At 34.7% G+C, this 11,228-nt stretch overlaps 1 protein-coding gene across 1 annotated transcript in view; it reads right to left on the bottom strand.

Moving 5' to 3' along the window:
• Positions 1 to 7,871: 7,871 nt before the first annotated feature.
• LOC145277487 (dynein axonemal heavy chain 5-like) overlaps positions 7,872 to 11,228 on the bottom strand; it is a 690,378-nt gene continuing 687,021 nt past the window's right edge. Inside the window, exons 66-67 of the mRNA XM_080128869.1 lie at positions 9,114 to 9,266; positions 7,872 to 8,414 (exon numbers count right to left, since the gene is read on the bottom strand). Of these exons, the coding sequence (XP_079984995.1) occupies positions 8,022 to 8,414; positions 9,114 to 9,266 (546 nt within the window). The 3' untranslated portion in view covers positions 7,872 to 8,021. The remainder of the gene's footprint in view (positions 8,415 to 9,113; positions 9,267 to 11,228) is intronic.

Below are 11,228 nucleotides of genomic sequence, written 5' to 3'. Positions count from 1 at the left end.
GAAGAAATTAGTTTCTGTGTCAGAGTCATGCCCCTTGGAAAAAAGCATGGATTTTAGAATCAATTTAAACTTACTAAACACTTACTAAACACTTACTAAAAACTTTCTAATCTTGATGAAGTAGAATATCAAATATATTAATTTTTCACCAACGTGTTTCATTCGTTCATGCTAATGTGAATTCTTCGTCATGTATATTAGGGAATTGGTTATCCTCATCGATAAACGTTTGTTCAATTGCTGTTTCATTTGCTGCATCAAATACTGCCTTCTTCACTGCATTGCCATCACCACATATTCAGCTTCAGCTGTAGATAATCCAGTTGCAGTGCAAGTTTGTAGTAGTGATGCTACAAGCAGCAACAGCAGTAGCACTGATAGTGGAAATGGTAGAACCACAGCAGTAGCAACACTTAGCACTACACAATTTTGAATTTTGTTTTTTTTTTCATAGGAGTCATCACTTATCAAGGCCCGGAGGCCACTCGAGAATAGGGTTAAAGAGTGTACAGTAATCAATGGGACAATATCATAGTAATCGTTAGTAGTGTTGATTTGGTAAATTGGATTACTTAAGGGGAATGGCTCACCAAGAACTTGTTTACATTGGACTTGAAAACGACCATATTGTAGTCAGCTGGAAAGCAGGCAAATGGAAGACAGTTCCACGGGCATGCAGTTTAAAGAAAGAAGCTTTATTCATGGAATCTACGTTTAGATTTGGGGAAATTATTGGTAGCGTTTTCAGCTAGACGAGTATTTCTTGTGAAAGTTTAGCGATTGGAGCTCAGACGAGCACTTGCCATGAAAATAACGATAAAGCAGAAACAGGATCGCAATGTCTCTTCTGTGAGAAAGAGGTTGCAAGGAAGAGAAAAGGTACGAAGCCTATTTTGAACTCTGTCAAGGCAGGATAAGTCTTTCTAACAGCTCCTGCCCAAATGTGGCAACAATGCTCCATCCTTGGACATACCTGGCTCTTATATAGGCAGAGAATTGCATTAGCAATGAGATATCTACTGGATCGATAGAAAGATCCCACCATTTTTTCAGCGACCTTGGCAACGGATTTGATGTACGTGTTCCATTTCAGATCAGGAGTAAAGGTCACTGCTGCATAGCCATATATATATATATATATATATATATATATATATATATATATATATATATATACATGTCATCTGTGAAGCATGTGTACATAAGCGTTCATCTAAATAACGTGTATCAACATAGCAAATCATGTCATCTAGTGTTGCTTTTAATGTATGTATTAAGTTGAGAAGAAAGTTCTTGCAGAATTTTTAATTTTGATTTCAAATAAGTTTTCATTATAATACCTTTATTTTATATATCATTTAAATTTATCTAATCGTTTAAATTACAATCGTTTTAAAACAATTGTCTTCTTTTCATAACGTTGAATACAAGATGGAAAAAAGCAAATTCACACAATTTTCTTATTTCAAGCTATGTTAAAAAGCTGCTGAAATAGCTTGCAATATCAATGAAGCGTTTGGTTCAGAAACCACTACTGAACGCACAGCACATGGTTGTTTAAGAAATTTTGAAGTGGCAACAAGAGTCTTGAAGATGATAACATAATGGTCGGCCATCGGATGTTGACAATGATCAATCAAGAACTTTAGTCGAAGTGAATCCATGCACAACTGTTCGAGAACTTGATTCTGAATTAGACATAATGTATAGAATGATTTCCAATCATTTGAAAAAGATTGGAAAGACAAAAAAACTTGATAAATGGGTTCCTCATGAATTTAATGACAACCAAAAGAAACATCATTATGAAGTGTCATTTCCCTTCTTTTATGCAAGAATATTCTCAAAGAGGTTGTAACATGTGATGAAATGGGTTCTTCACAACAACCAGCGACGCTGAGCTCAGTGGTTAGATGCCTATGAAGTTCCATGATACTTCCCGAATCCAGAGTTGCACCAAAAGAAGGTCATGCCGACTGTTTGGAGGTCTGCGACCAGTCTTGTGCATCACAGTGCTTTGAATGCAGGCAAAACCATTATGGCGACAAGTGGATGAAATGCATCAGAAACTTTGACAACAACACCCAGCATTAGTCAACAGAAAAAGACCAATTCTCCTCCAAGACAATGCCAGACTGCACATTGCTAAACCCTGCAGAAGTTGAACAAATTGGGCTACGAAACTCTGCTTCATCTACCATACTCTCCACACCCCTCACCATTCAACTACCACTTTTTCAAGCATCCCAACAACTTTCTGCATGAGAAATGTTTCAAAAACCTAAGCATTAGCAAAAATGCCTTCATCGAATTCATCGCCACCAGAACACAAGATTTTTGCATTACTGACATAAATACACTTGTTTTGCATTGGCTAAAGTGTATTGCTTCTGATGGTGTTTATTTTGATTAATAATTTTTTTTTTGAGCTGAGATATGTTCATCTGAAATAGAAAAATTAAAAACTGCAAGAACTTTCTTGGCAACTTGATATAATGTTTGTCTCCTGTGCGAGTGCGCATGTGCGTATTACTCATTTGTGTTAAGTACATGTATGTATAATTGAGATAACAGTCCACAGAAACATTCATTTCACGATGATGAACAAAGTTCTTCTATAAAAATAAACAGATGAGCGTGAAACATTTCTGACAAACGTATATAATATTTCTCATCTTAGACATGCATTATTTCACTTGCTTCCTTCTCTTGTGGTTGTAAATGAAGATATTTTCCTCCAAAGCAAACACCCAACAAAACTTATAATTACATATGATTTTATTCATGCTTTCCTCAGTGTTTGTAGCACGTTTATCTTAATTTCTATATCTTTTCTAGTTGTGTCTTCTAGATGCTTCTGTGGACCGCAAAAGACTAAATCCCTTCCAAGCCAACAACTCTAGTTTCAACTCAATCCCTGTCCTGGTCCTGGATATGACCTTAAACTATATCCGATGATGAGGCCCCAGCTTGCGGGCTTTGGGGAGTGTGGCGCCACCCTTTAATTGCCATTACTCCCAGGTCCACTCTGACCCAAAGTGGTAGTACCTGTTAGGGTCCCAACCATGGGTTAAATAGAAACCGACTTGAAAAAAAATATATTCTGTTAAAAAAATGTTCTTCAAAATAACTGGATTCGGCATTAAATAACCTGAAAAGGGTTGATATGCCGTAAAAAAAAAAAAACCAACCAACCAATCGCTGTCCATTAAAACTAACATAAAAAACTAACTCTCGCCTGAGTTTTGTGAATATATGATAACCTCATTTCTTTGTTAGTTATCTTACGTCACACAACCAGGTCAATCTTATTATTTTGGGAAAGTTTTGCTCTTGTAACTAAAATTCCAAATGTTTTATTATATAGATATTTAACTGACTGTACTAAATCCTAAATCCTTTATTATTATAAATATCCTTTCATATTTTCTTGTTTTAAATATTTATCTTCCAACAATATTCTTCTGCTATCAAAAATATTTATTTAACATTGAAACATATTGCAGCACCCTCTTTGTTTCCTCGATCCAGCTGCGTAACCCGGCATCACCTGAGGAGTTACAATTTACAACATTACATTTTAAGCTTTCCACTGATTAATGCAAATATTTAGCACCCTTTTTACTTTAGCTAAATTAGAAGCCATTTTTCAGGCAAACCAAGTACATTACTGAAGTTGATAAAATGTAGCGGTCTAGCGTATAGAAGGAAATGCGTGTTCATCTCACGTTGAGGTGTCACCAATTTGTGGTGGTAGTGCAAAATAGGGAAAATGAATTGAATTGAGAAAGAGACGAACTACGGGTTAAATTGAATTAAACGAACTAGGATTTATTTCGTGAAGAAACAAGTGAAAGAAAAAAGATACTACACGTGTTTAGTTTGGCATGCGTCTCTCGCTGTTTACTGGTGAGAAGGAAAGTCTATTGTAGTAGAGAGAGAGAGAGAGAGAGAGAGAGAGAGAGAGAGAGAGAGAGAGAGAGAATGATTAAGGCAAATATTTAGCGCCCTTTTTACTTTAGCTAAATTAGAAGCCATTTTTCAGGCAAACCAAGTACATTACCGAAGTTGATAAAAGCAGTGCTTACTAGACTCTTCCTATTTTCTAGCCAGGAGACCACCAGTGAACTGATTCATTCAAAAGTGTTTCTTTCAACTACCAGTCTTCTTTCTTGGAATGCAACCAAAATTCTCTGAAGACTCTGACTCTGAGTTCTACTTTAACAAGAAGACCAAAGAATTCAATATAGTTACTGCTGCATATATGTGCACTCAATATAACACACACACATACCCACATACACACGTCCTGACGTTAACACTTGTGTATTGTACGGTGACCAACATAAATGAGTTAGTTATTTAAAGCCAGGCATCAAAATTATGTAACCTGCTGATGTCACAGACATGATCAGAAGTTGTGTTGTATAGAATTGTAGAAGAACTTATGAAAATGATCCAAAAGTGACTGTATTTATCTTTTTCTTTGAACGCATGCAATTAAAAGAAAAATTTTCTTGCCAGGGAAATACGTAAAGTAAGAGAAATTTTAAGAGAAATTTTTATTTTTAAATGTTTATTTATTCATTATTAAAGTTTAAATTTAAGAAAATCAAAGCGATATGTGCTTGTTGTTCTTTGAAAGAAATATTTATTTACCTTTAAAGGTAAATAAATATTTACTTACTTTTAAAACTTAAATATTTCTTTTAAAGAATGTTTTGACTTTCTTAAATTTCAAACTTTAATATTCATTTCATAACAGCATTTCAAATATCGTATTTATTAATTATCATTAATTTTCATATAAATCTTTAAATGGGGTTTCTATTATTATTATTCTATTATTGGTGAGTTAGTTTTTCCTTTAACTGTATTAACTTTTAACGCTTCAGGGCAATATGCATTGTTTGATGTGAGTATAAATCAAAGAAATATTTTAGTTTCAAACCAAAATATTTTATCACGCGCCTCTGGTGTATCAAAGAACATTTTGATCTGTTTATTTTTAATGTATGCTTATTAATAACTAACTGGATTTCTACAAAAAAAACACTTAAGTGTTTTCATTATTGTGGATTGAAAAGATGTCAAAAGAAATGCCACATGTCTGATTAAAAGACTTGGCCAAATATTTTAAAAGCAAAAAAAAAGGTCATTTTATTCATTTTTAATTAGATAATCGTATAGGCTAATTCCTATTTCAGTCACAAAAATTATTTGGAATCGAATAAATTTTGGCATTATTCTCAAAATATTGATTTTTATTTAAACCATGTTTTAGTTAAAAAAAAAACCAAAAATAAGAAAAAACAACAGCAAAAAAAGCAAATCTCGTGGACGTACACATGAAAGGCGTGTGTAAATAAAAGCTCTGCCAGAAAATAAAGTGTCCGTATTTTTGCTAGGGTTCCTGTACTGTCAGTCAGAATACATTAGTCAGACAAATAGTCAAATTGGTACCCTCAAGCCTGTCAGACAAAAGTGACTCAGTCTGATCGTGTGAACATGTGTAGCAACTACCAAGATACTCAGTTGTAGGGGGAGAGAATGAGGTAGAAGGAGGATGGCGTTCATTGCCCTAATCATGGAGCAAAGCCAAGAACTAGGTGTCTCTGTAGAATGCCAGTGATTGCAACTCTGCACCTGGTTAATAAGCAAAGATATGGTCCCCCTCTCATTATAAATGGAAAAGAGGTAAGTATAAAACATGGGGTGTAAACATTAGATTAGTATCTATTAATTAGATTTAAAGAAGGAATAACATACCGTCAAAAGGTTGTTAATTAATCCATTAGTAAAATAAAAACTATAGAATAAAGAATTAAAGTATGATTCAAAATATTAGAATTTAAAATTTTAGTTTTCATGAAAAACAAACCCTGCTGCATACTGCCCCCTACCCCAACGATGTTTCTGTGGTCTCGTTTCTTTTCTTTTCAAAAACACACAAAAACACAAACTCTGACACATTTTGCAAATATCAGTGGAACTTTGTGTATATGTGTGTGTGACACCATCGACCTTCTATATTTTAACGTCCACATTTAAAATTTTAGTTTTCATGCAAAGCAAACACATTCTCTAGTCAAACTGATGTCAGCTCATCTTGATCTGGCTCAAGGTACGATCTGCCCTCTATTATGTCAAATGTGCAACTGTTGCCAACTATAACTGTTGTTAACTATCGCAAACCAAACACTGTCCTTAAACTCAGGGGTCTATCCTTGGACCTCTATTGTTCCTAATATTCATTAATGACCTCCCCGACAAAATTGCCTCTGAGATGGGTATATATGCTGATGACACCACACTCTATAACAGGCATGACAGGAAAACAAATGAACACATATCTAAAGAAATGGCAAAAACACTAGAGGATGACCTCCAATCTGTAGTGGAATGGGGGCAAAAATGGATGGTCGCATTCAATCCTGCCAAGACTAAACTGGTTTCCCTCAATAATTACAAGAAACCTTCTCTGCCACCAATAGCAATGGCCAGTGACTCTTTATCTGAGAGTACATCTTTCAAACTGCTTGGCCTAACGTTCACAGGAAACATGAATTGGAATTGAAAACATTGCCAGAGCCGCTGCGAAGAAGGTAGGCTCTCTTTACTGTGCTAGAAAACTACTAACACCTGAAAGTATCCTGTACCTCTATAAGGCCACCATTCACCTATGTATGGAGTATTGCTGTCACATTTGGGCTGGTGCATCTGCTACTAGTCTCTCGCTTCTAGACACGGTTCAAAAGAGAGTCTCCAATCTAATAGGCCCTGAACTGACATCTAAGCTTCAGCCTCTGTCCCATCAACGAAACATTGCATCCCTTTACCTGTTCTACAAGTATTTTAATGGTGAATACTCTGGCGAACTGGAGACACTTGTGCCCCCATGACGTAGACACCCTCGACAAACCTGACAGGCAGCTAAATCCCACCCCCACACAGTAGAGATCCCTAGATGTAAAAGATCTTTCTACTCCAGTAGTTTCTTCCCCAGAACCGCTAGACTCTGGAATTCCAACTTCCCCAACTGTACTGACAAGTGTAACATGAACCGACATCTTACTGCCCAAATCCCAACAGTGCCCCAGTATTTGTTGCCCCTGATAGTAGCCCTCTACACCAAAGTGGCAATGTGCCTTGTTTGGGGTGAAAATGTAATTAAAAAAAAAAAAACTCTCATAAAACGTTGCAAAATTCATTAACATCTGTAAACCACCCATAAACTAACTCTAAACATATTGACTGTATTTGATCTTGATCCCATTGAGTTTGATCCCATTACTGCCACACCTTGATCCATAATACTATTTTAGTTCCATTTGGTCAAAAGGTGTTAATAAATACATTAGTAAAAGAATAATAATAACATAGAGAGTTAAAGTATGATTCAAAATATTGGAATTAAAATTTTAGTTTTCATGCAAAACAAACACTGCTGCAAACTGCCCCCTCCCCCAACGATGTTTCTGCGGTCTCCTTTCTTTTCAAAAACACACCATCGACCCTCTATATTCTTACGTCCACATTTATGTTCTGTCGTGACCACGTTTGTCAGTCTGTCGTCAACAATAACTGTCATAGCGAAGACAAGTACGTTATAAGTCTCTATCAATCTATCTGTTGTTACAATGTTTTTCTCATTTTAATTATACAGTCATTAAATTCTTTCTCTGACTGTTTTGCACTTGTAACGTAGCTTATGTCGATAGCTTTTCTTCTTCATTGTCGACTGTTGGTGTGCATGTCATCATTTTCAATTCTAACTGATATTCTTTTTACTTTAGATGAAAAAGCCAGTTTATAAATTACATCACCAATATTCTGATACACACTCAGATATAAACACACACACAAAAAGATATACATGTTAGTTTTTATTACTGTTTACGATATAAATGGACGGAATACAGGTTAGGTTTTAAAATAATAAAAATGAATGTGTAGGAATAGCGATTCTTTTGGAATTGTGCAACTGTTTAGGAATTGGCAATACATTTCTTTTAATTCAATCATTTCATATCACAAAGTAGAGCAACGCCCCGCAAAACCCAATGATCTGGGTTTGTGTCTGTTCTCAGTGTGATGCTTGCAATGTATGTCAAATCCGTACGTCTGGGTTTCTTATAAATGGGACACACATACATCCGATTGTCCGGCTGGCGGGGTTGGTTCACAGCATAGATATGAACGACTGGTAAGGGCTCAAATAGAATTTTTGGTTTTGGTTCGATGAGGCGACATCCGGTTCGGTCCCAACCAGCACCTTCCAAATATAAACCATACACGTAAACCCCTTCGGAAGGGGTTGTGATGGTGTCTTCTTTTCTCTTTGTGGTAACATCATTTTGTAAAACAACCGTGTCTAGTGCCCATCCTTTTTGTTTGTGCTTACGTGTCACTTCCTGTTGAGAAATGTAGAAAATAAAAAGCAGAAATTAGATTGAATTTTCCGGAATGATCTATTATGCGTATATTATCAATAGGAATATCTATAATACTTGTGCATTATAGTTATTGCGGACAATTTTTTTGTTTACATTCAAGATCACAAAGATCACAAACTCTCACACATTTTCCAATAATAACTGTTCAAAACTAGTTTAGGCTTGAAAGGCAGTTATTTTTCTTTTTATCTCTGAAGAATTCCAAGGGGAACCAATTCAAGAAGTTCTTAAAATTTATACACTTTAATGATTATTTTGATTTATTGCAAAAATTTAATTTTGTAAAAAAAGTTCGTTTTAAAAAAACGATATTTTTCAAATTATTCTATTGTGTTCAATCAAAATATTCCTTAAATAAAGCTGTTAATTTAATCACAAAAACTTCCTTCAAATCAACAAACATAGAGTATTATATTATATTATATTATATTATATTATATTATATATAGCATTTATTTCATTATATTGCCTTTCTTTTTCTTCCATTGTGTTAATTATATTAAGTTACGTTGGAGTGATGATGTTTACTAAACAAAAGTCATTTGCAAAAATCAATATGTATTAAACTCTAGTGGTTCTATTAATTCATGAAGAAGATATTTTGAGAGCATTATACTTTCAAATTTTCGATCGAAGAAAGACAAATTTCAACATCACCTGTCGCATAGCTGTGAGGAAACCTTGTGGGTTGAAGAAGCCAGTCATCCAAAAAGATACGGGGCGAGCATCAAAGCACCAACTATGAAACTGAGAATTTCGGTCAACAAGTTCCGTGAACCAAAATCCAAGATTACTGGAATCCCAAGAAATCTGAAATCAAACATTTACCGCAGTCATCACCAGAAAATAATTTTTTGTGTTTTTAATTTTTTCAGACAAATATTTAATTCATAACAGCTGAATTTGGTTACCATATTAACAAATTTCTGGTTAATGTTAATTTAGTTTTGTGCAGAATCAATTTTCTAATTAAGATAAGAAAATTTTATATTTTTCTTTACAATTTTCTCGTTACTGTTGGTTTTTGAAGTATTACTTTTATTGATTCCAAACAATGCATGATTGTAATTTTGAAAGATAAGTATTTTTGAAAATGTTTTTATTCATCTGAGATACGAGGTACCTTCAATAAGTTTCTAGTTCCCTTCATAATGATCTCCTCCGGCTGCAATGCACTTGTTGTACCATTCCAACAGCTTCTGGAAGGTCCCATGAAAGTCCTCTTATGTAAGCGTGTCAATGACCCTCACAGCTACTTTCCTCTCCTCAGTTGTCTCATAACGACAGACTCAAAGGTTTTCCTTGAGCTTAGGGAATAACCAAATGTTACAGGGAGCAAAGTCTGGACAATAGAGAAGTTAAGAATCTGTCTTGATGCGCATCTTGGTCAAATAGTCTGTGATCTTCTCTGAGCTCCCTTTGGAAAAACTATGTGCAAATCTTCCACATCTTCAGTTCCTCGTGAATAATTATGTATACAGTTCCCACACTGACATCAAACTGTGCACACGACGGTCCTTATCCATCAAATTCTTTATTTGGCCAATCAACTCTGATGTTTTGACTTCCTTACTCTTCCCACACCGCTCATCATCCCTCACAAACTCACTGCCTTCCTTGAATCTCTTATGTCACTCAAAAACTGATACTCGATTTATGCGAGGTGGTCTAAAAGCAGTCTGAAGCATTCCATAGGTTTCTGTGGCATTTTTTCTAAGTTTTAAGCAGAATTTTATTGCATATCGTTCTTCTAAAGTGTCCTCACGTCTAGATTGTATTTTAAAAATTCAACAGTTGTGACAATCAGACTTTAGTAGGGTGTATTCCAATTCCTGCTGTAGCTGCTTATTTGAACCTGAAATCATAAAAATTGGTCACTCATCTCATAAGATGTATAGCAATAAAATACTGAATTTTCAAAAGTCTTCGACAATTTTAAATGCTTGTGCAAAAATGTCTGGAAACTTATTGAAGGCACATTATAAGACATATTGCCACTAAGATGTAAAATGACTTTTAGAAATTGACTTCCCAACTAACATATCTCTGCCCAGGTCTTTATCCCTCTTTCATCCTTATTACTTCTTTCCATGTTTTTCATGGTCTTCCCTTCCTAACTGATCCTGCTACCTAAAATTTTCTACATCGACTAACCCAGAACTCCCGTCTTTGAAGTCTCCTGTTCTGCATGCATCATCTTATACTATCCAGATTTAATCTTCCTCTGGAGTCATTAGATCTAAGCCTGTCTTTAAGACTAACATTACACATTCACCGTATCACTCTCATATTTCTCTACTTGCAACGCATGTCATCAACCCACACTGACCAGATAAATAAAAGAATAAATAGAAAAGAAAAAAAAAATTACAGATAACCACTCTTCAGTTATTTGTAATCCACAGAAAATGAACTTAAATCTGAAACGAAACTAATTTATTTAATTGAACATATAACTAATTAATTTAAGTCTTGTTTTCTTATTAATAATCGAGATTTATTCAAGATAAACTAAATGAAAACATTATTGAATAAGAATTTTTGGCTAAAATTATTAAGGTATTATCTCTCTTAGACCAGATACAAATCATTTCCCTTAAAACATTCTTTCTCAAAGTGAGAATGAACTCTTCAATTTTGAAGTACATATCATACTTGCAAAAATGTAGTGTGAGATTCAAAATTTAGGCTCAATCTCTTTCTTGCCTCGGCTTTGAAATTGGTAGATGCGTTTACCTAGTTCTGTGTTTTCATTGAAATCATGCTGTCAGA

The sequence above is a fragment of the Euprymna scolopes genome, chromosome 6 (genome assembly GCF_053919585.1).
Source record: "Euprymna scolopes isolate OS-2025 chromosome 6, ASM5391958v1, whole genome shotgun sequence".
Lineage (NCBI taxonomy): Eukaryota > Metazoa > Mollusca > Cephalopoda > Sepiida > Sepiolidae > Euprymna > Euprymna scolopes.
Note: the sequence above shows the minus strand (reverse complement) of the source record. Positions and strands in the feature narration are given on the sequence as shown.